Source organism: Lithobates pipiens, unplaced genomic scaffold, assembly GCF_037356315.1.
Source record: "Lithobates pipiens isolate NorthernLeopardFrog02 unplaced genomic scaffold, aLitPip1_a1.2 Scaffold_10, whole genome shotgun sequence".
NCBI classification, from domain to species: domain Eukaryota; kingdom Metazoa; phylum Chordata; class Amphibia; order Anura; family Ranidae; genus Lithobates; species Lithobates pipiens.
In genome coordinates, this window is record NW_027507686.1 from 214602331 (window position 1) to 214628583 (window position 26253).

The 26253-nt window shown below is 45.2% G+C and overlaps 1 protein-coding gene across 1 annotated transcript in view; it reads right to left on the reverse strand.

Moving 5' to 3' along the window:
* The window catches only part of LOC143926238 (ovochymase-2-like), a 192323-nt gene that overhangs the window by 106963 nt on the left and 59107 nt on the right, over window positions 1-26253 (reverse strand). The window contains exons 10-12 of the mRNA XM_077450229.1: window positions 22859-22992; window positions 4931-5071; window positions 3349-3479 (exon numbers count right to left, since the gene is read on the reverse strand). Of these exons, the coding sequence (XP_077306355.1) occupies window positions 3349-3479; window positions 4931-5071; window positions 22859-22992 (406 nt within the window). The remainder of the gene's footprint in view (window positions 1-3348; window positions 3480-4930; window positions 5072-22858; window positions 22993-26253) is intronic.

Here is a 26253-nt window from a genome sequence, read left to right on the forward strand (position 1 = left end):
TATCAGACAGAACAGCTCGCAGGATTGTGAGAAAAGCAATTCAAAACCCACGTTTGACTGCACGATCCCTCCAGAAAGATCTGGCAGACACTGAAGTTGTGGTACACTATTCCACTATAAAGAGATACTTGTACAAATATGGTCTTCATGGAAGAGTCATCAGAAGAAAACCTCTTCTACATCCTCACCACAAAAATCAGCGTTTGAACTTTGCAAATGAACATATAGACAAGCCTGAGGCATTTTGGAAACAAGTTCTGTGGACCGATGAGGTTAAAATAGAACTTTTTGGCCGGAATGAGCAAAGGTACGTTTGGAGAAGAAAGGGTACAGAATTTAATGAAAAGAACCTCTGTCCAACTGTTAAGCATGGGGGTGGATCAATCGTGCTTTGGGGTTGCATTGCAGCCAGTGGCACAGGGAACATTTCCCGAGTAGAAGGAAAAATGGATTCAATACAATTTCAGCAAATTTTCGATGGTAACTTGATGCCATCTGTGAAAAAGCTGAAGTTAAAGAGAGGATGGCTTCTACAAATGGATAATGATCCTAAACACACCTCGAAATCCAGGGCGGGGGTTGGTTACATCAAGAGGCGTAAACTGAAGGTTTTGCCATGGCCTTCACAATCTCCTGACCTCAACATTATTGAAAATCTATGGATAGACCTTAAAAGGGCAGCACGTGACAGACAGCCCAGAAATCTCAAAGAACTGGAACACTTTTGTAAGGAAGAATGGGTAAAGATACCTCAAACAAGACTTGAAAGACTCTTGGCTGGTTACAAAAAGCGTTTACAAGCTGTGATACTTGCCAAAGGGGGCAGTACAAGATATTAACTCTGCAGGGTGCCCAAACTTTTGCAGACGCCATTTTTTTGTTTTCTGTAATTTTGAAAGTGTAAATGATGGAAATAAAATCTAACTTGTTTTGATATATTATAAGAATGTCTAATCTGCAATTTGATGCCATTTGGAGATTTTTCCATCTTTCCTTGGCTTCGTTATGCACATTAATACACATTTTTACCTGGGGTGCCGAAACTTTCGATCCCCACTGTACCTATCCAGAAATCCAGCAGCAGGCCTGTACTGGCCATCGGGACTACCGGGAGTTTCCCGGTGGGCCGATTGGCTCAGTGGGCCGGTTGTCAGACAGTGTGGTATGTGTTTGAATCACTACACTCTCCCTGGACTCTCCATGTCTGTCCTGTGTTACAATAAGGCTGGCGGCGGCGGCGGCAGCGGCGGCGGCGGAGGCGGCGGCGGCGGCAGCTCAGCTCCTGCACTCGGCACACAAGCACCACCCCCTCGTGACGCTGCCATTTACTCCCATAACATTACAGGCTGCCTCCTTGTCCCGGCGCCATGACGTCACTCACGGCCGGAGGGCGGAGGCAGCCCGGGGACGTGGGAGGAGCCGGAGCATAGTAAGCTGCTGCCCAAGCTTAGCTGCTTGTGACTGCAACCAAGAGGAGCCAGCGCTGCCGAGGAGGAACCTGAAAATTCCTTGCAGCAAGTCCACTCACCCAGACAGCAGCACAGACAGGGTCAGGGGACAAAGAAAAGTCGATCAGTGTAATTCAAGTAAGCACTAAATAATAAGCTAATCAGATGCTATATGGGATGCAGGCTGCATGGCAGCATGATTAATAATAAATTGAGAGTCTGACTGTTAATGTTAGTGTCTGTGATTTCTGTAATATACAGCATGGTGGGGGGAGGGGTAAATGTACTGCCACTGGCCATGGTAACTGATGAATAATTTAATGGCACTGGTCATGGTAACTGATGAATAATTTATTGGCACTGGCCACGGTAACTGATGAATAATTTAATGGCACTGGCCACGGTAACTGATGAATAATTTAATGGCACTGGTCACGGTAACTGATGAATAGTTTAATGGCACTGGTCACGGTAACTGATGAATAATTTAATGGCACTGGTCATGGTAACTGATGAATAATTTAATGGCACTGGTCACGGTAACTGATGAATAGTTTAATGGCACTGGTCACGGTAACTGATGAATAATTTAATGGCACTGGCCATGGTAACTGATGAATAATTTAATGGCACTGGTCACGGTAACTGATGAATAATATAATGGCACTGGTCACGGTAACTGATGAATAATTTAATGGCACTGGTCACGGTAACTGATGAATAATTTAATGGCACTGGCCACGGTAACTGATGAATAATTTATTGGCACTGGCCACGGTAACTGATGAATAATTTAATGGCACTGGCCACGGTAACTGATGAATAATTTATTGGCACTGGCCACGGTAACTGATGAATAATTTAATGGCACTGGTCACGGTAACTGATGAATAATTTAATGGCACTGGTCACGGTAACTGATGAATAATTTAATGGCACTGGTCATGGTAACTGATGAATAATTTAATGGCACTGGTCACGGTAACTGATGAATAGTTTAATGGCACTGGCCACGGTAACTGATTAATAATTTATTGGCACTGGCCACGGTAACTGATGAATAATTTATTGGCACTGGCCACGGTAACTGATGAATAATTTATTGGCACTGGCCACGGTAACTGATGAATAATTTATTGGCACTGGCCACGGTAACTGATGAATAATTTAATGGCACTGGTCACGGTAACTGATGAATAATTTAATGGCATTGGTCACGGTAACTGATGAATAATTTAATGGCACTGGCCACGGTAACTGATGAATAGTTTATTGGCATTGGTCACGGTAACTGATAAATAATTTAATGGCACTGGTCACGGTAACTGATGAATAGTTTATTGGCATTGGTCACGGTAACTGATAAATAATTTAATGGCACTGGCCACGGTAACTGATGAATAATTTAATGGCACTGGCCACGATAACTGATGAATAATTTTATCTTATTTTTTTACGCAATTGTGTATAGTTTACATACTGTTTTTGTGCGTGTTTGCAAAATTAAAGTGGGCCGGTCTGAATGAAGTCCAGGGCCAAATTTCTGTCCCAGTCCAGCCCTGTCCAGCAGTGCCCTCGTCCGAGCCGATTTTTCAGTCGGCCATCGTGTGCTGGCGCCACCATCTTAACTAAGGGAAATCGGCAGTAAAGCCTTGCAGCTTCATAGTCAGTTTCCTACTGCGCATGCACGAAGCTCGGGCCAGCTATGGGGGAAGGAAGGGTGGGGCGAACCACCTACCCGCTTCATCCTCCCCCCAGAAGGTGTCAAACGTGGCAGAGGAGGCAGATAAATGGAGGGTCCCCTTTTTGGGGGAGCTCTGCTTTAACCTTGCAGTGTGGGAGCAGCTCGACTTTACTTTCCTTAGATAGGCTTTAACAACCAAGTGCCAGTAATGCCTACCTTTATCCTTAAAGATGCTGGACAATTGATAATCCAATGGCAGTCTAAGTTGCTGCTGTATGTTTCTGGGTGATTTAATGTCTGTATTTCTCCTTCTTCAGAAATAACAGCAACAGATCCGCAATAAGAATCTGTAAGGACAAGGATATGTTGATCTAGCACTATAAAAACATCACCAAAGATTAAATTTCAGTAAAAAATAATAAAGAATGCACATCAGTGCTGGAGAGGAATAACGCTGTATTTGATATTGTCATCTGTAGCCTTGGAACCAACTCAACCTGCATCTTCTCTGCCCCATGTGATCTCCTCAACAGTCTCGCTCAACCTTTTGAACATGGAGGAACTCCTAAAAGGACTTTCCAGGTCTCAAAGAACCCCTGCTAATAATTGTTAGTAAATTAGTATGTTGGTCATGGGGAAGAATGAATTACATTTGTAGTCAATGGGAAGAATCCCTCTTTTACAAATATATAAAAAGATCATGCCACTAGTAACTTATCTGAGAGGCAGGAATTGCTCATTGCTCAAGGAACCTGTAGCAACCTCTGGAGGAACCTTAGTTGAAAAAGACTGACCTAAAAGGTATGGTCCAAATCTCGAAATCTGAGAGGCCATACTCTTCTATACAGAGATGTGCAGGGAAATATTGTCAGCACTTATGAAGGGATGCTTTCACAAGTGTTCACAGTGGTTGTCAAGTGACCAGAGATGTTAATTCTAGTCAATACAAGGCAAAGCGTTCCTTCATTCTGTGCAAAGGTACTTCCCTGCACAGCTTGTCATTGTGGCACCACCAAACTACAACATCATCATCTCATTGGTAGTCTAATGACCAAGTGAGTGGGAGCTCAATGTGACATCTAAATGACTTGTCTCAGTTGTGGCCCCCAGCTGGTTCCCCTCTTGCTCTATAGCGGCCTGTTGGCTTTTACATAAATAAAAGTACAATTAGTGCTTGTGCTAGCTAGCATATTGATCAGTTACAGATCTTTGATAGTCCATATTAAAGATTCGTGATCTCTTCAAACTAACAGCTAGCCAGTGCAATAGCCACATTCTGAATGCATGGGTGAGGGCAGCTCATATAGGGCGGTACCTTTTAATAACTTCCTTCAAAATGATTTGGGTAGAAGGACCTCACTGATCATTAGTTTATCTCTTACCCAAAAACAATAGACCTAGCATGTTGCTTTATTTATTAACTTTTATTTCTTTCTAACTGATCATAATCAAAGCGAGAGTGAAGGGCCCAAAGATAAAGAAAAGCTTCCTTAGTGTGTAGTTCATCGTGCATCTTCTTACAGGCTCATTTATATTACAACATATACATATAAATCATATAGTGGTCACTTTTGAAAAGGGTCAGCTTTGAAAATTGCAGAGGAACTATACAGGTGGAACAGCCTCTATACCGAATACCAATATATTGTCTCTGGCTTTTATGGTGGAGAGTGGCTTCTTTTTTCTTTGTTGGATGGTTATCATTTTTTTAAACTGCCCATGTTTGAAAATCACTATAGGCTGGAATTAAAAACACAACTTCATATTGCATACACAGCAATGTTTGTAATAGAAACACCTGAATATTCTTCTGGCTCTACCGCCAGGTAGGACAGCGTAAATCCAGTCCTATATTCTTGAAAATCTGAGATGAATTTCAGGTTGACTTTATTTTTTTGGATAAGTAAAGGCCGAGGACGATCACTTCCACAGAATTTACCTAGAATGAAAACAAAATGATAAGAAACCAACTCTGTCACTTGAAATAAGAGGATAGTCTTGCCGAAATGATTGGACAATGAAGAAATTGCTTTTACATTTTGAAGGAAAAGTAAAATGATTTTTGTTCATTCATTTTTAATTGTTTTTTTAATTTAAAATTTAAAGATGAATTCCAAGTATGGATTTTTTTTTCTGTTTCAATTGTTTTTATTAAATATTTTAAAAAGAGTACATACATAGTTACATAGTTAGTAAGGTTGAATAAAGACACCAGTCCACCCAGTTCTACCTGAGTGAGTGTCCACAATCGTCCCTATCCCTGCACATTGCATCTCATCAAGATGCTCCTCCATTATATATTATTTATTTAAGGTACCCATATATTGCTGTCAATTTATGCAGCGCACCACACACACATTGGTCCCCATATACAAGGAGCCCACAATCCAAGGTCCCTGGCTCACATTAATATACTAGGGCCAATTTTGGACAGAAGCCAATTAATCTACCAGCATGTCTTTGGAGTGTGGGAGGAAACCGGAGTACATGGAGGAAACCCACGCAGGCACAGGGAGAACATGCAAACTCCAGGCAGGTAGTGTCATGGTTGGGAAGTAAAAGTAAAAGTAACAAAAGCGGGGGGCGTGGCCTGGACATGCTGGGATAGAGACGTGCTTGCCTTGAGCTCCCGGCCGTCTCCCGCTATCCCCGACCGCTCCGCTTGTTCAGCGACGAAGCATGCACACCGCCAGACGAAAGAAGGCACTGCGGAAGCTCCGGGCGTCAGAATCAGCCTCTCAGACCCCCGCAACGGGCGATATCGAGCGATTGTTCCGCCGCTCTCACCAGCTCACCCCGGAATCCAAGATGGCGGCCGCACGTGAGGTGGGTGAGGAGTCCCTGAGTGCTTCCCCGTGGCTGCCGACGGGAGCTGGGATGTCGGACCTCTTAGCGGACACCCCTCCAGAGCTGCAGGCTGAACCCAGCTGTCCCTCACATCAGTTCACACATTCCTACCTGCCTGACCCGGAGCTCAGGTCCCTCCTGCAGGCGCTGCCCACGAGAGCAGACATAGTAGCTCTTATAGGCACTGTGGAAGCAGCTCACAAGAAGGAGATCTCTGTGATTAGAGCAGAAGTACAGGAGCTGACAGTTAAGGTGTCTGCGGGGGAGTCTTCCACCGCAGCATTGGACTTACGGGTGGGATCCCTGGAGGAGCGCCTTGTGCAGCACATGGAGGCGATTACGGACCAACAGCTGCAACAGGAAGAAATGGAGGACCGCAGCCGGAGGAACAACGTCCGAATCCGGGGTCTCCCGGAGGCCACGGGCGCAGAGGACCTGACGGACACGGCACTGGCCATCTTCCGCCACGTTGCCGGAGGTGAGCTACCTGAACGGGTGACCCTGGACCGCATCCATAGGGCCCTGGGCCCTAGATCAACAGACCCGGAGAGGCCCAGAGACGTAATCTGTAGATTCCATCACTACACACACAAAGATCTGGTTATTCACAAGGCATGGGAGTCGGGTGACATGGAATTTGATGGCGCCAATGTTAAAATTCTCCCGGACCTTTCCCGGGCAACGCTTCGCCGCAGAGCAATGCTTAAACCCCTGTTGGACCTGGCCCGGCGACGCGGCGTTACCTACAGATGGGGTTACCCTCTCTCAGTGACTTTCCGCAGAGATCAAGGTTACTTCACCCTCAGGAGACCGACATCGCTCCCGGCATTGTTTGAATTCCTTGGAATGGAGCCAATCACCCTCCCCAATTGGTTGGAGTTCCTGCCCCGCTACACGGCACGCCAAGACCATCAACCGATGCGTAGGGAGAGATCCCTACCCAGACGCAGGGGGAGCCGTCGCCTTGGCAGAGCACCCTTGGAGGAGGCGCCCAGAGAGATCTAATGCCCTGGAGTGTGAGTACATCCCTTACTGTGTTTTTGCCATTGACCCCACTTGCCTCACCTTGTTGCCCGGATTTTAAACTTCACCTGGCCCCCACCCATTCTGTGTCCCGGAGAGACGTTACTGTCCCTGTCACACCTGGTGAATGTAGTATACTTTACCCTTGGGGACTTACACTTTGAGGGCTTTGGGAGGTGGCTGGGGGGTGGTGTTGACATCCCCTGAGGCTGGGCGTTTCTGCTGGGGTGTCGGAGACGAGTTTTTCTGGAACTGAGTGCGGGGACACCAATCAGACATTATCACACAACGCTGAGCTGGAACTGGGAGTCCTGAATGCCTTTATCCTGCCTCCCGGTAGGGCCAGGGGGTACCATTTCAGGGGATTCTGGGGTTGTTTGGTTACTGGGTCCCTTGCCCTCCCGGAACAGCACCTATACCCTACATTTCTCTAGCCGACAGGAGTGCTGTGGCTGCCCCGTATGGATCTTTGGACTCTGGCCCATTTACCTCTCTCTCACAGACTGGGGGTAGGAAGGATGGAGGTGAAGTGCAATTCACAGAGACATGCTATGTAGTGATGGGGCTCCCCTCCTGGAGCTCGGTGTGGATGAGGCTTTACGCCACCAGAAGGTAGTGGGTGAGGGGAGGGATACTATAGGTGGCTCCAAGGTGGGGATGTATAGATTATGTATTCCTAGCCGGGGTCAACCCTACAAGTTATGTTTTCTTTGTGGTTCAATGCTTCGCTTATTGACAGTTATATGTTGTTTTGAGCGGTTGGGGGGGGGGGTGGCCGGGAGCTCGCCTATCGGGCAGTGTCCTTCCATCTCCCCCACTTAGGCCTGCATATTCGTCTGGGGGGTGTTTCACCCCTCCGGCGTACTATATGCGTATACCGTGTAATTACACGGATCGCGGTCTTTTGACCGTGCATTAGTATTGTGGTTTACTTTAAACGCTTTCTATTTGTTTGATTTATTTGTTTTTCTCTAATCTCTTCTTCTTCTGCTTCTCTCTTATCTCTCCTATTTCTACTATCTACTGTCTTATTGTTTCACCTACTCTTAATACTCTAACCCACCCGTCCCTACCCTACCCCCTTTACCCCCCCCCCCCCTCCTCCCGAATAAACGGAAAATGACACTAGACAACCTAAGGGTGTTCTCTTTGAACGCCAAGGGGCTTAATACACCCGAGAAAAGGCGGATGCTACTGCATGACCTCAAAAAAGCCTCTGCGGATATTGCTTTCATCCAGGAGACCCACTTCAGAAGCGACAAGCTACCCTACTTACGGAACAAACACTTCCCCATAGCTGTTCATTCCACCAACCCGACGGCGAAATCCAGAGGGACTTCCATCCTAATCTCTAACGCAATCCCCTGGCAAACGCAAGATTCCCTCCTAGACCCCGCGGGACGATTTGTATTCCTCAAGGGCCGTGTGGGTGACATCCAGCTGACGTTAGCGACTGTCTATGCCCCTAATGAGAATCAGGTAGGGTTTTTGGAACGAGTTTTGGGTAGACTTCAGAGCTTCTCCCAGGGTCACCTGATTCTGGGGGGGGACTTTAATGTCCCCCCGACCCCGTCATGTGATACCTCGACTGGCAGATCGTCCATTCCCCAGGGTCATTTGCAACGCATAGCTAAAACTTTCCACAAGGCCCAGTTGATCGACGTTTGGAGGCTCCAACACTCAGGTGAAACTGACTATACGTTTTACTCTACCCCCCATAAGGTCTACTCCAGAATTGACTTCTTTCTGATACCACATGGCCAACTGCATAATGTCCGGGAGATGTCAATTGGCAACATTACTTGGTCAGATCACGCACCCATTTTTCTGAGCTATACTATTTCTGATCACACAACGCCTAGGCAACGGTTCTGGCGACTTAATGAAAGCCTACTTCAGGTTCCTGAAGTCTTTGCAGATGTGCTTAGGGAACTGGAACTATACTTTCAAACCAATGATGGGGGGGATTGTGATCAGGGAATTGTCTGGGAGGCGCACAAGCCGGTCATTAGAGGCATCCTGATCAAACATGGAGCCCGGATCAAAAGGGAGAGACAACGACAGCTCACCCTCCTACTGCAAAAACTGGCGTCTCTAGAGTCCGCGCATAAGCTTGCCCCTTCTCGTGCCTCAGAAATGGATTTGGCGACAGTACGACGACAGGTCACGGACCTGCTGGCGTATAAGGCCAAGGCAGCTCTGCAATTTTGCCGCAGAGTGAGTTATGAGTCGGGGAGCAAATGTGGGAAGCTATTGGCGAAGCAAGTTAGGGAACACAGACTCTTCTCCTACATCCCCAAGGTGATCAGTAATGGTGGACAACCTGCGACTCTACCCATACAGATCGCACAGGAATTCAGGGATTTCTATGCGCGACTTTATAACTTACCAAACCCCTCTACCTCACCGGAAGACATGGCGTCCTACATTAATGACTCTCGCATGAAGTCGCTCTCCCCAGACGACTGTGCTGAGTTAGAAACCCCGATTACCCTCTTGGAAATACAGACAGCCTTGAGTGCCATGAAACCTGGGAAAGCTCCAGGTCCGGATGGGCTCACTCTTCAGTATTACAAGACACTATTCCCGATCATAGGCCCCCGCTTACTTAAATTGTTCCACGCCTTGGACGCAGGGACACCTCTAGCTAACGAGACCCTTAAGGCCCATATTACGGTGTTGCATAAAGAAGGAAAGGATCCAACCGCCTGTAGTAGCTACAGACCGATATCACTGCTGAATACAGACCTGAAAATCTATACGAAGGTCTTGGCTACCCGTTTATCTCGACATATTCAGAATGTGGTCCACTTGGACCAAGTGGGATTTGTTCCCACGAGGGAAGCCAGGGACAGCACGTCTAAGGTCCTGAACCTACTACACGTAGTACATTCCGGAGGCATACCCTGCGTTTTCTTGAACACCGACGCAGAAAAGGCGTTCGACCGCGTAAATTGGGACTTTATGTTCTCAGTCCTCAGACACATAGGCCTAGGGGAGGTGATGATCAACAGAATAGCTCACATATACTCGAGCCCAACTGCGCAGGTAAAGGCAAACGGAGTGCTCTCCGACCCCTTCCCCATTAGGAATGGCACTAGACAGGGCTGCCCCTTATCCCCCCTGTTATTTGCACTTTCCCTGGAGCCCTTTCTGGCGACTATTAGACTCAACCAGGACATCCAGGGTATACAGGTCGGGAAGGCACAACATAAGATCTCCGCATATGCGGATGATCTCCTCTTTTCTCTGGTAAATCCGTCGGTTTCTCTCCCTAATCTACTTAAACAATTCGAGATATTTGGCCGCCTTTCTAACATGAAGATTAATTTCCAGAAGTCGGAAGCAATGGGAATAGCCCTCCCATCTAACATGATACAGATGCTCCGAACGAACTTCCGCTTTAGGTGGACATCAGTAGCGTTGACCTATTTGGGCACTAAATTATCACCTGATTTATCCCATCTCTATGAATTAAATTTCCCCCCTCTACTCGCGGAAACTAAGATCTTGTTGAGCAAATGGCAAACGAACTTGCACTCCTGGTTTGGGAGGTGCAACTTGTTAAAGATGTGCATCCTCCCGAAATATCTCTATTTATTCCAGGCGCTGCCGGTCAATATACCGACGGTATTTTTTCAGAGGGTACAGGCACTGTTCATGCGTTTTGTCTGGGCCGGCAAGAAAACCCGTATACCACGGTCACAGTTAACGTTACCGAAGCACTACGGCGGGCTTGCGATCCCAGATGTGAGGAGGTATTACCTAGCAGTACATTTGGGAAGAGTCATTGACTGGCAGCGTCATGGTAATCTAAAACTGTGGGCGCAGATCGAACAGGAACAATCCCCTGTCCCTTTGAATAGAGCACTATGGTGTTGGGAAGATTTGCCACAGTCCTTAAAATCGCACCCTTTAATAGGAAATTCACTGAGAAAAAGCAGACAGGCAGTGTTAAGTGTACAGCAGACGTCCACGACCTCGCCCCTAACGCCCATTCTAGGCAACCCCAAATTCCCTCCGGGCATGTCATCCATACACTTCCGGACCCTACGGGAGTCCGACATCACAGCCGCATCTAATTTTGTCCTAGGAAATAGATGGCCATCTATTACAGAGTTGACAGATTCTGCAGGTCCCTTCCGTATGCCCTTCTGGCCGGCGGCACAACTACATCACTTCCTACACTCTTTACATGACCCACATCAATACTGTAGACCCCTTACTACATTTGAGGATTACTGCTCGGGCAGGGAACCACTTCCCCGGGTCCTGTCTGGAGCATATACCCTTCTTAATACACCCCCGGTCCAACCTGAACTGACTTGCATTGAGAAATGGGGCGTAGATCTCCAACGTACTTTTGACGCAGGGCAGGTCCACAGGATGATACACCTGTCTCTCAAGTCTTCCATTTGTTCAAAGACACAAGAAACGAATTATAAGGTTTTGACGAGATGGTACTTGACTCCCAGCAGACTCCGTGCCATGTTCCCGGAGACCTCAGATCGGTGCTGGCGATGTGGCACGGATAAGGGGACATTGCTCCATATTTTTTGGACCTGCCCCAAACTGCTAACATTTTGGCACTCGGTACGCACTATATCTCAGGACTTCACGGAATTCGTGATACCTGATGATCCCGCCTTCTTCCTGCTGCATGTCTCTACCATGCCGCTCAAGACCTATAAAAAATCTATTCTACGACATTTGGTGAATGCGGCCAAGGCCTGCGTTCCCCTCATGTGGAAACAGCAAAACCCACCTACGGTGGCATTGTGGCTGAGAAAGGTTGAAGAAATCAATAAAATGGAGGACTTGATTTTGACAGCAGCGGATAAACGTGAGGTGTATCAGCAGAAATGGACCCGTTGGAACCTATTCAAGTATTCAGATGCAGGGAGACCCTTATTTGACGCCTGACGTGTTAAATAGTGTATGTTACCCGGGGGCTCTACTATTGAGCCTAGAGACCCTGCGACCCGCCTCTACAGATTTGTCTACCCGTTACCCCTTCCTCCCTTCCCTCTCCCTCTTCCCCCCTCCTTCCCCCAATCCCTATCTCTACTTATTGCTTCTCCTTCTTTATTTTCAGACTATCCATTCTCTCTGTTTTCTCTGGTGATTCCAGTTCACGTATTTTACATTGCACAGTGGTGATATATGGTTGTGGTCAATTATATATGAATGGAGGATGGTCATCAAAGTGGCTACTTTCAATATACGTCTGTGCATTTCACAGTGCCCTAGGGCAACCATAGATATTCGATCTGAGCTGGATTTTGTCTTCTACCGGTGCTGCGCACCTGTTTTCACCAATCTCTGTTACCTATAGGATATGGTCACCAGACTGTTTGTTTTTTTTTTTTCTCTGTTCTATGTACCGATAAAATTAATAAAACTATATTTGGAAAAAAAAAAGTAACAAAAGCACTTTACAGAGCAGCAAACAATCCTCGCAAGGTCTGTATAGACAAAAGGTACATGAGTGGGGCAAACAAAACATCAGAAAAACTTGGCAATTAGGTGGGTATTCGCTAGGCTCTCAAGTTAGCATTTGACCACCATCAGAAGTGAACCGGAATAACATACTTTGTGTTGTAACCTGGGTATAAAACATCAAAACGATTGTGGACAGGACAATAAGAAGTGGTCTTCCATACAATTACATCTTGGATCATAGTGTGGGACAACAAAACCCAAGATAAAGGTCAAGACCATCTTAAATTGTAATCTCTGGAAGTAGGCCCAACATGAAGTAAAGTCCACATGTATGGATGTATTTTTATATTGAACTTGGACCAATATACAGTAAGTATGCATATATTCAGTAAGCATGCTTAAATATTCAGTAAGTCCAGGGACGTCCTCCCAGCAATTGGAGTCCGCGCTGCAGCCGTCTTTCGGCTATAGCGTGGACGCCTAGTGTTTAAAATGTAAAGAAGATATGGTATTTAAAACATAAACAGGTGGGGTCGGCGGGGCCCATGGGCTTGAGCCCAGTCAAGCCCAATGGTAAGTCGGGCCATGGGTGCAGCAAGACATGCCCCCACTCCCTCCTCCTATTAATTCGACTGATGGCAGCACAGGATCTTATAGCTCCACTGTCACCAGTTTCTCCTGTGAAAGCAACAAGCAGGGAGAGTGATTTGGGTGCCAGAGACAGAGCTGAAGATGTGCCATGGAACCAGGTACATGTTTAGGGACAAAGGAGGGTAGGACAGGTAGTGGGGCATTTTTTACCTTAAAGGGGTTAAAGGGGTAAAGGTACGTGTTTTTTCACCTTAATACATTCTATGCATTAAGGGGAAAAAACATCTGACAATACCGCCCCCCCGCCCGCCCCCTGTTTTACTTACCTGACCCCTCGAAAGTCCCGCGCTCGCCCCCGACATCCTCTTTGTCGCTCAGCCTGGCTATTGATTGGTTACAGTGATTGGATTGAAAGCAGCGGAGCCATTGGCTCACGCTGGTCTCAATCACATCCAATGACGTGGTGTGCCCGAGTGATACAGTGAGCGGCTATGGCGCTCGCGTGAAGGTGTTGAGTCCTTGCGGGGGGGGGGAGCCGAGACAGCCACCGAGGGACCCCAGAAGACCAAGTTTGGGCCACTCTGTGCAAAATGAGCTGCACAGTGGAGGTAAGTATAACATGTTTGTTATTTGAAAATAAAATTATCTTTAGTGATCCTTTAATGCAGAGAATGCTTTAACGTTTTTTTTTTACCTGAATGTATTCTCTGTATTAACCACTTCAGCCTTGGAAGATTTGGCCCCTTAATGACCAGGCCATTTTTTGCGATACGTCACTGCGTCACTTTAACTGACAATTGCGTGTGAAATTGTACAAAAACAAAATTGACGTCCTTTTTTTTTCCCACAAATAGAGATTTCTTTTGGTGTTATTTGATCACCTCTGAGGTTTTTATTTTTTGGGTTATAAACAAAGAGCAACAATTTTGAAAAAAATCTTTTTTTTACTTTTTGCTATAATCTATATCCCCAAAAAATCTATATAAAAAAACAAAATGTATTCATTAGTTTGGGTCAATATATATTATATATTTTTGCTTTTTTTTAAAGTTAATGTTGCTAGTAATGGCAGTGATCTGCGATTTTTAGCAGGATTGCAACATTGCAGCGGACAAATATGAACCCAAATGACACTTTTGGGGACCAGTGACATTATTACATTGATCAATGCTATAAAAATGCACTGATCAATGTAAAAATAACACTAGCAAGGAAGAGGTTAACACTAGGGGGCGATCAAGGGGTTAAGTGTGTTCCCTGGTGTGTTCTAACTGTAGGGGGGACCAATCACTGGAAACAGTAGATCTCTGTCATGTCTCCTTTCAGAAAGGGGATCTGCTTGTTTACACTGGCAGATCCCCGTTCTTCCTCTGTACTAGGTGATCGCGGGTAGACATCGAGTCTGCCCAACCCACGGGCACGTGCCCGCAGTGGGAGCGAGAGCTCGCCACCAGCAGCATGCGCCCACCTGCAACTGCGCCTGCACGAGCCGCTGTACAGCTGTAGCAATTCGCACAGGAGAGCCGACGTACCGCCATGTAACCACGGCAGCTGGACAGCTAGTGATTAACGGTATAGTCTACCTTATGAGTAAAACAGCCCATGTAGACAAAGGTCCCCAGTATATTACAATGCACTGTGCCATTTTGTAAATACAATGCAATGTGATGGCATACCACTAGGCCTCTGCTGGAACCCTTTAACCATACCTAATATATTTCCATATTGTTTATCTTTGTCTGTCTCTAATAGCTTCTGAAACACAGCAAAAAGTTGCATGCTCTCTTTCCATGACACATGTGCAAGTAGGGTTGCCACTTCATCCCTTTAAACCCCAACACATATTAATTACACAGGTTCTGAGGCTAATTTATTGCAGATAAGGAGCTAAGTGAGTTTAATTACCGCCTTATATTAATTACACAGGTTCTGTGGCTGATTAAGGCTGTAATTAACCACTTAACAACCTCCCCATAGCCGAATAACGGCTACAGGGCGGTTGCTTAACTCTGAGAGGCCGTTATATCCTCCCAGAATTCCGTTCTCACTTGAGAGCATCCATGACCACTGGGTCGGATCATGGTAAACGGCCGCGATCAAATGACGGAGTGATCACTTGTAAACAAACCGGTGTCATGTTACGACGCCGGTTCCTCCCTCCCCTCTCTGTACCGATCGGTGTCAGCAGCGCTGTGGGCTGCATCTGCAGTGCCCACAGTACTGCTCACCGAAAATTAACCACTCAATTCTCTGCCAATACCCCGCCAATACTCTGCAATGCCCGCCAATACTCTGCAATACCCCGCCAATACTCTGCAATACCCGCCAATACTCTGCAATACCCGCCAATACTCTGCAATACCCTGCCAATACTCTGCAATACCCCCCCCCCTCCCGCCGCCCTCCGGTGCTTCTACCAGCTCGCCAATTCGATCAAAGCCAGAATCTTTTTTTTATTTTTTTATTTCAGGCTTCCCAGCCTAGAGGTGAGATGCGGGGTCTTATTGACCCCATATCTCACTGTAAAGAGGACCTGTCATGCCATATTCCTATTACAAGGGATGTTTACATTCCTTGTAATAGGAATAAAAGTGATCAAAAAAATTATTTTTGGGGAAAAAAATGTCAAACTAAAATAAATAAAGTAAAATCAACAATAAATTTTTTTTTTTTTAAAGTGCCCCTGTCCCCATGTGCTCGCATGCAGAAGCAAACACATACATAAGTCCTGCCCACATATGAAAACGGTGTTCAAAACACACATGTGAGGTATCACTGCGAACGTTAGAGCGAGAGCAATAATTCTAGCCATAGACCTCCTCTGTAACTCAAAACATGTAACCAGTAAAAAAATGTAAAGCGTCGCCTATGGGGATTTTTAAGTAGCGACGTTTGGCACCATTCCACGACCGTGTGCAATTTTGAAGAGTGACATGTTAGGTATCTATTTACTCGGCGTAAATTCATCTTTCACATTATGTAAAAACATTGGGCTAACATTTAAAGTTTTTTTTTTTTTTTTTAAGCACAAAACTGTATTTTTCCACAAAAAAAAACGCGTTTGAAAAATTGCTGCGCAAATACCGTGCGAGATAAAAAGTTGCAAAGACCACCATTGTATTCTCTAGGGTCTTTGCTAAGAAAACATATATAATGTTTTGGGGTTCTATGTAATTTTCTAGCAAATAAATGATGATTTTTACATGTAGGAGAGAAATGTGAGAATTGTCCTGGGTGCTCCAGAACGCCTGATGGTGCTCCATGCATGTTGGGCCTCTGTATGTGGGCACGCTGTGTAAAAGTCTCACACATGTGATATCGCCATACTCGGGAGTAATAGCAGAATGTGTTTTGGGGTGTAATTTATGGTATGCATATGCTGTGTGTGAGAAATAAACTGATATTATGACAATTTTGTGAAAAAAAAAAGGAAAAAAAATCTTGATTTTGCAAAGAATGGTGGGGAAAAATTACAACTTCTAAAAACTCATCATGCCTCTTACTAAATACCTTGGAATGTCTTCTTTCCAAAAAGGGGTAATTTGGGGGGTATTTGTACTTTTCTGGCATGTTAGGGTCTCAAGAATTGAAATAGGCCGTCAGTACTTCAGGTGTGATCAATTTTCAGATATTGGCACCATAGCTTGTGGACTCTATAACTTTCACAAAGACCAAATAATATCCACCAATTTGTACTTATTTTACCAAAGATATGCAGTAGTATAAATTTTAGCCAAAATGTATGAAGAAAAATTACTTATCTGCTAAATTTTATAACAGAAACAAAGAAAAATTCATTTTTTTTACAGAATTTTCTGTCTTTTTTCTTTTATAGCACAAAAAATAAAAAACCCAGCGGTGATTAAATACCACCAAAAGAAAGCTCTATTTGTGTGGAAAAAAATGAAAAAAAAATCATATGGGTACAGTGTTGCATGACTGAGTAATTGTCATTCAAAATGTGAGAGCACCGAAAGCTGAAAATTGGTCTGGTTATTAAGGGTGTTTAAGTGCCCAGTGGTCAAGTGGTTAAACTCACTTAGCTCCTTATCTGCAATAAATTAGCCTCAGAACCTGTGTAATTAATATATATTTGGGTTGAAAGGGATGAGTTGGCAACTCTAGGTGCAATGCACCCTCACCAGAGGTTCAACTTTGTTGGGATAGGAAGAGCATGCAATGTACATATGCCATGTCTGAAAAAGAGAAGCACACTGCCTTGACACTGAGAACTGAGACATTGAGAATAATTGTAATTGTAATAATTGTAATTGTAAAAGGTAAACAACATGGGAGTACATCAGGTAAGCTTTGGGAATGCCAGCAGAGGCCTACGGGTTTGCCAATTACATTACAATGTATTTTGAAAAAGTAACATTGTAATATTTTGGGGCCCCTTGTCTGCATGGTCAGTTTTACTTGTAAAGTGGACTATACCTTTATTTTGCCTTTGAGTATGATTCATGCTCTCCATTTCTGCCCTAACGCTTTCATTTTGGACTATTTAACACCAACTCTTGGTTTAGCTACTCTACTGCTCACTGCCATTGTATCTTTGCCTAATCCATTGCCTCTTACCTAAGCCAGGTGGGTTCACCCCCTGCCTGCCTACATTCTTTCATAGACACCCCAGCACGGATCTGACTTCTCTAGTTTAACCATATTGGGAAGTAGGGATGGGCCAAATGGATCCCTGTTTGGTCTGCAAAAGAACTTTCGAACACTGGAAAAGTTCTGACCTAAATAACGAACCCCATCAAAGTCAATGGGTCTCAAGCATCAAAAATCCAAAGTGCCCCTTTTGCAGGCTTATATGCAAGTAATTGGGAATACAATGGTTATAGGGGTCAAGGTCCTGCCCTAAGGGACATGTATGAATAAAAAAAAAGTTTGTAAAAATGTCATTTTTTAAATGAGCAGTGATTTTTTGATTTTTAAAGTGAAAGCATAAAAATGAAAAATTCCTTCCAATATAGTGCCTGGGTGGTCCCCTTAGTCTACCTGTAAAGTGGCGGGTCTGTACCATGTCTAGAACCTGCTGTAGCAATCATTGCATTTATAAAGCCAAAAAAAAAAAAAAATCTCTGCAAGCTGCCTTTATTTTTCTCAGCAAGAGCTGGGGAGCCAGTGTGTATGATGAGGCCACAATGTAGTGCACTGGGAACAAAATTAGAGATTTTTTGGATACATTCTGGTGTCCCTTTGACTTTGGATAGAAGTAACAGGTGTGTAAAAATTGGTCTTTAGGCACCTCCCCACCGTAACCCTATAGAGGGAATCTTGATGAAAGCAAGAATTGGCCTTGCTGTAAAAAATTGCAATGATATGCACCTGTCATACAGGTACAGAAAAATGGGTCTTTGGCTGTTAATTGTGCCCATGCAACCTATACCAAAAATATTCTTCCAGATTAAATGATCGAACACCCTCAAAGCTAGGCAGTCTCAAAGTCCTGCAGAGATTCCACATCCCAAAAAGACTTAATCAATGATATCGGCATCAGGGGCTTCATAGCTGTAATCCAGGACTGATTCATTTTTATAAAAGTCAAACGGTCCATGGAGTCTGTGGACAGACACGTTATATGATCAATAACAAAACCTCCTGCAGCACTGAATGGCTGTTCTGAAAGCAGCTGGATGCAGGGCAGCCCAACAACTCAACAGCATACTGGGCAAGTTCTGGCCAGTGGTCTATTCTCATGACCCAGTTAGTCAGTGGATCGTCAGCTGGAAAGCTCTCCATCTCTTTTCTGGTCCTGAGGTAATTGTCCACCATGTGATGCAGATGCTGCCGATTAGATGTGGAAGCTGCCAGCCCTGGGCGGCTAAGACTAAAAAAATTCCGAAAAAGCCTCACTTAGGCCTTCTCTAATGCTCCTCTCTTGACCAACAGAAGACTCAAAACTATGTTTTACACGACACTGTAATCTACTGGAGTCAGGAAAAATGTTCAAAAAAAATTCTCTTTAACGTGATTTTATCTTCTGCAATCTCTGTGGGGACGGTATGAATTCTGAGACCTTCCCCTTATAAAGGGAAAAAGGGTTGCCAACCAGTAATCATCCTCCTTTATGCCACCTATTCTTTCGCAGGCTTTGAAGCATAAAGTGAGCCTTGAAAGGAAAGGAAGTCCTCCTTTTCCTCCTGCTGCTCTGCTTCCAGTGCTCTGTCCATAATGCCACGCAGAGTCTGCTCCAGCAGGAACACAGCAGGGATTGTGCCACTGATGCATGCACTGTCATGGCTCATCATCCTTGTGGTATCCTCAAATGGTGACAATACAGTTCCATGCATCCTTAATGACCAGGCATTGGCATGGGAAAAAAAAGCAGAGGCAGCCTGAGCCTATCGCCATGCCGTACTCGCAAAGGTACTCATTGATGGCCCTCTGCTGCATGTATAGCCACTGCAGCATTGCCAAAGTCAAGTTCCACCTGGTGGGAATGTCACAAATCAGGCAGTTTACGGCAGGTGGAATTCCTGCTGAATTTCATCCAACTGGCTGTGTATGACTGCCTGAAATGGCTGCAGACCCTTTTGGCCAGCTTTAGCACATCTTGCAACCCTGGGTATTTAGGAAACGCTGCACCACCAAATTGAGGAAATGTGCCAGGCATGGCACATGTGTCAACTTTCCCTGTCTAAGAACAGGTTTGAAGCATTATTGCACACCACCATTCCTGGATCCAGCTGGTGTAATGTGAACCACCTCTGGGCCTGTCCCTGCAGAGCTGCAACAATCTCTGCTCCGGTGTGACTCCTGTCCCCTAAACACACCAGCTGAAGCACTGCATGGCACCTTTTACCCTCACTCATGAAATAACCCTTTGAACTCTTAGGGGGTACCTGATGTTCATAGGACAATTCTGCAGAGGAAGGCATGGAGGTGGCGGAGGAGGGGGTAGAGCTCCCAGGTCTGGGATCATCACATCTAGCTGTATGTAGATGTAGGGGCACAACAAGCTGTAGCACCAAGCCCTGTCCTGTATCCTTTTGAGTTGCAAGCAGAGTTACCCAGTGTGCTGTGAACGAAATATATCATCCCTGCCCATGCTTGCTGGACCACGTGTCAGCAGTAAGGAGGATTTTACGGCTGACTGCCTTGCCCAACAATGCCAAAACATTCCCTTCCATGTGATGCTAGAGAGATGGAACAGCCTTACGTGGAAAGTAGTAACGACTGGGAACCTGCCATTGTGGTACAGCACATTGCGCAAATTCACGGAAGGGGGCAGAATCCACCAGGCTGAAGGCAGAAGTTGGAGAGCCAACAGCTTTGACAAGCTTGCATTTAGATGCTGGGCATGTGGGTGGTAGGGACGGTATTTTTTTCCTGCTGCAGCAGATGGGGCAGAGAAATTTGCTGGCTACAGCTGGTGTTGTGCTGCTGACAGGTGTGCTGCTAGGACCTGGGACACCCTGTGCTATACCTTCATCCAAGGAGCCAGGTTTATCCACTCTGGCAACCGCAAGGGACTGCACACTTGTCTCTGCTTTTGTGACAGAGGATGAGGAAGGTTTAGTAAGCCAGTCCAGCACCTCCTCTGCATGCTGTGGCTGGATAGCATGGGCAAACTCACTAAATAGAGGAAATGATGCCCTGCCTGAGGACTGACCACCATGTCCACCTTTGCCTGTGCTTACAGTGCCAAGGGAACGTCTGCCTCTCCTTGTTGTCTTCCCAGACATTATTGGGAGGGAGGGGGTGGTGCTTATAAGCAAATGTAAAGAAGAAATGGAAATTTGCACGTAGATGCACTTTAATCAATGTAAAGTGGTGTTTGGTGCATTTTAATTTGAGTACTCACACTACACAGACACACTCCACAGATACACTATAATATACTGCAATATAATGCGCCACAGAACTATATGGCAGTGAAGCACAGAACTATATGGCATTAAACCAGCAGTAACGCACACAGAAGTAAATGGCGTTAAACTGGCAGTAACACACAAAACTATATGGCATTAAACTAGCAGTAACACACAAAACTATATGGCATTAAAGTGGCAGTAACACACACAAAACGATATGGCATTAAACTGCAGTAGCGCACAGAGAAGTAAATGGCGTTAAACTTGCAGTAATGCACAAAAGTATATGGCGTTAAACTGGCAGTAACGCGTACAGAACTATATGGAGTTAAATTGTCAGTAACGCACACAGTTCATCGCCGCAATGCATTGTGGTTGGTTCGGGGGGGCTGAACAAACAGTCAAACAAATAGTTTTTTAGGATGTTCGGCGAACGAAAGTTTGGACCAAACTTATGCTCGGGCTGAACCGTTCGCCCATCCCTATTGGGAAGCAGTGACTTTGTTTAGATTCAATAACCTAGCACAACTGCACCCTTGGGTGCCATCTGGGCTTCTCAGGGGTGCCACGCTGCATCCTTTATTTTTGCTACCAGCATCATGGAAATGCATAACACTAATCAAGAGCAGCTAGTATGCAGAGCTGCCCCAGCGATCAGAAGGGGTTGGAAGCAGTGGCGTAGCGCGGGTTGTCAGCACCCGGGGCAAGACAAGTAATTTGTGCCCCCTAACCTGTGGACTTTTAGCCTCCCCGAGTCCCTTCAAATACAATAGTACTGACCTACCTGATTCCTATACTGACCACTACACTAACCTACTTGATTTCAACACTGACCAACCTGATTCCTTTACTGACCATTACACACTACACTGACACTACACTACACTACACTGACCACTATACTATACTGTCCACTACACTGACCACTATACTATACTGCCCACTACACTGAGAACAACACTGACCACTATACTGTCCACTACACTATACTGACAACTACACTGACCACTATACTGTCCACTACACTACACTGACAACTACACTGACCACTATACTGTCCACTACACTACACTGACCACTACACTGTAATATACACTGTCCACTCCACTACACTGAGAACTACAATACACTGTCCACTACACTGACCACTAGAACTGTCCACTATACTAAAAACTGACCTCTATACTACACTAACCACCATACTACACTATACTGACAACTATACTACACTAACCTCCATACTACACTACACTAACCACCATACTGCACTACACTGTCCACTATACTACACTACACTGACCACCATACTACACTACACTGACCACCATACTACACTACAATGACCACTATACTACACTAATCACCACACTACACTACACTGACCACCATACTAAACTACACTGACTGACTGACCACCATGCTACATAACTACACTACCTTCTCCCCCCCCCCCCCCCGAGCCAGTAACACGACTCTCACGAGGGAGTCTCACTCTCACTCATCTTCTTGTCTTGCTGGCCTGCATCAGTCTGGAGGATAGGAGGAGAAGACAGCGGCGGGACACAGGAATTTAAAATTAGGAGGAGGCAGCCAGTGACACATACTGGCGCCCCCCTAAATGTCACACCCGGGGGCCACCGTACCCCCCACTACGCCACTGGTTGGAAGTCAGACATCCTCTACATTTGCATGCTGCCATAGTCAGAGGGGACTGATGACTGATGTGGAAGAGGGGATGATGAAAGGAGGGGCTCCTGATGTAATAGGTAGGACTATGATGTGGCCAGATTTTAGACTGGGTTGCCTGGAGAGTTTGCATACTTTTAAATGGTGCTGTAACTAAAAAATGTTGGGAAACACTGATCTAGCACAAACGAACATGAAGTGTTCTCAATTAGAAATAAGGAATGTGCTTCAAAGCCATAATTGCCCTTTTGAAAAATTTTACTTTTGGAATTTTATATTTCTAATCACTGCTTGGAAACATACCAGATAATACTCACCAACTAAATATCCTTTTTCAAAATAGACAGCCAGATAATCCATGTCACAAGCGTAATCAAATTCCACATCAAAACGAACAAAAGTGAGCAAAATGTGCTTTGTTTCAGGAACCAATATTGTCCATGTACACTTCCTAGGATGAAAAGCAGTGGTCAGAACACAGACACAATAAAAAGGTACGGAAACTTCTGATCAAAGTTTTCTTTCAGATCCCTTCCCTATTCCTGTGAGCTGAGGTAACCCATCCACCCCCCCCCCCCCCTCCCAAAAGCTCTACTCCTAGTAAGTTCTTACTACCAATGACAACACAGCCAGTCCTTCCCACTGGCTTCTTCACCCAAAGTTCATGCCTGCTCAGTAGGGTCCAATATACTTCTTTCAGCCAGGAGATGGATAGTATCAGAAACTATAGAGCATTGGTGGAGGAGCTGGGCTACCTCAGCTCAGGGGTTTGGGGGTAAGGAGTAAGGAAACATACTCTTAAGCCGGCCATAGAGGGTTTGAATCTTAGCTGGTTCAGCAGGGAATGGCTGAGATTTGAATAGTCTATGGGCAGGCTGATTGTACCCAAGCCCATTGATCAATTTGGGCAGGGCTGTCTTTAATATTGATTGGACCCTGGGATAACATTTTCTTGCCCCCCCCCCCCCCCCCCCATGCACATGACTTTGGCTTGTTGATTGCCACTCACAAATTAGTTGCTAGAGGTTACTGCACATTATTACTGCTTACTAATTGGTTGCTAGAGGTTACTGAAAATCCTTTACTGTTCAATGATTGGTTGCAAGAGGTTAATGCACATCATTACTGCTTACTGATTGGTTGCTAAAGGTTACAGCACATCATCTCCTCACTGCCTGCACACCATGGACTGGGGAGGTGAGGGGGCCCACACATTCACCACTAATGTAACAGGGATTTACACTGACCACTAATGTAATGGAGATTTACACTGACCACTAATGTAATAGGAACATTCACAGGAACCACTAATGTAAGGAAGGATTTACACTGAACACCAATGTAAGAGGGACATTCACACTGGCCACTAATGTGAATGAAAAGAGTGTACACCAAGCCCCAATGCAATGATTAGATTAAAACTGACCACTAATGTAACTGAGACACTGAGCCTGCATTCATATTTGTGTGTGTCGGGAAGGCGTGCAAGACTACTTTACTGACACCACAGAAATGTGCTGCCCTTTATCAGATACACAGCAGTGCCATTAATCCTTAATGACACCCTCACGCATCTGCTGAGATGTGCGTATTCACTTGCACCAAAATTCAGGCCAGGGTGCTGTGGCACCATGTTATTTTGAAAAAGGGTTCCTAGTTCACAGTTGTAGGCAGGACTTTCAAGCATGACCCTTTACCTCCCCGATGGATAGCATTCAGCAGAAGTGATGGGGGATATGACCTCAGGGGGCATGATATATATATCAATGCCGACTCTATTTACATATGAATGCAGCCATTCCGTGGCTATTTACTTATTAAATCCCGCCGCTATTTCCATATCAATGCAGGTTATTTACATGTAAAGACAGGATCTGCAGCTGAGTAATCTGTACACAACAATAGGCTGAGCTGAGAAGCATTAGTAACAACTTCACGCTGAGATATTGGGACACAGCACGTGACTAAAATTTAAAGGGACAAGGGAATTTGAACTGGGATAGTTGGCAAGTATGAGGCAACTGCTTTGGGCCCAACAACAATGATGGGGGCCAGGGCAGATTCCCCTTTTGCCCTGCCTTAAAGACGGCCCTAGATTTGGGTACAATCAGCATGTTGGCTTTTTCATGTGATTAGTACAGTGGCTAGCAGTAATCACTGTGTGTTCTCCCGGCCAGGACAGCTTCCTGCTCCCCCACCAGGAGAACACAATAGCTCTGTGTAAGGGATTGCCCATCAACACTGACTTTGTCGATAGGTTAATGGAGCGATTTTCTTTCAGACAACTCGTGGTTACTACTTACCTAGGGCTGTTGCATCCTCTATAATTAGTTTTAGGAATATAACCCAGGAGAGATCCCAAAGTCTGGAAGGTTTACCCCCCTCATGACCAGGCCATTTTTTGCACCTTGTGTGGTAGGAAAATGCTGGAGCGGGTTTCAAAGCAACCTTGCATCTTCTTCAGGTTCTGAAGAAGAAGCAAGGTTGCTTTGAAATGCGATCCAGCTTCAGCATTTTCCTACTATAAAGGGTGGCTTTCTTGCCCTGGGCTCTGTGTTGCATCCATGGCTTTGGCTTTCCAGTGACAGGGGTTCCCTGCTTCCAATCCACCCCCGCTCCCTTGCCGGTGGCCAAGACAAGGCATACTGGTTTGTGTTTGATCTCTGTCCCAGAGGCTACCCCACTGCCATTGTGAGCTCTATTTTAACTTTGTGAGTGCTTTTTTAAAATTATCTATTACAATTACACTTGATATGCTACACTATGGTTGTTGCGCTTCTCTCCCCCTCCCAGTTTTTCGTCCCCTAGAGCCGGTGTGGCTCTAGTTGCTGTAGTTGCTGTAGTTGCTGTAGTTGCTCTAGTGGCTCTAGTTGCTGTAGTTAGCCCAGAGTGCTATACAACACACTACTAATCTAACATTTGGAAGTACTGCTTCATTCCACCATGGGTGTGTGGTGTGCACACCCATGCTGGAATGAAGCAGTACTTCCAAATGTTAGATTAGTAGTGTGTTGTATAGCACTCCGGGCTAACTACAGAATCTAGCTTACATAAGTTTTATCTGTTATTTGGTTTTGTACTGTGATACAGTTTAATATTTTTTGCATTGTTTTACATGGCTTCACACTGTAAATTCAGATCTAGCTCATTGGGGCATCGATTTCTAACCGGTGCATCTTTGTATGGGGGTGGTTTCATTTCAAGAGGTTGGTGCACTGTAATAATTCTGGTTGTTCCCACATTTTGATCCCTTTTCTTGCTATAGAGCAGACCTGAACTAATTAAAGTAGTTGTAAACCGTGATTTTTTTTTTTTTTACCTTCATGCATTCTATGAATGAAGGTGAAAAACCTTCAGTATGCAGCCCCCTCTACAATATCTGATAAGGTTTTAACAAAGGATCTTGAAATTGCATTAGCCATGTAGAGTTCATTTCAGTCTATAGCTCAAAGGGCAATAATTCTATACTACTAAGATAGCTAAATACTTCTTACTGCACAGAGGGGGATCTGGGAGGTGAGTCTGCCTTCATTTTTTAACAGAAATGTAATGGTTTAGTTTTCCATAACAGTCCTCCTTGTGGGACCACCTATTACCACAAGGCCCATAGCAACCATACGGGCCGCTATTGCTATTCCTTACCCTTTTCATCTCCCTTTCTTTCTTTCCTTACCCCATTCCAGGGTACATAAAAATCTATGATTTTTTTTTT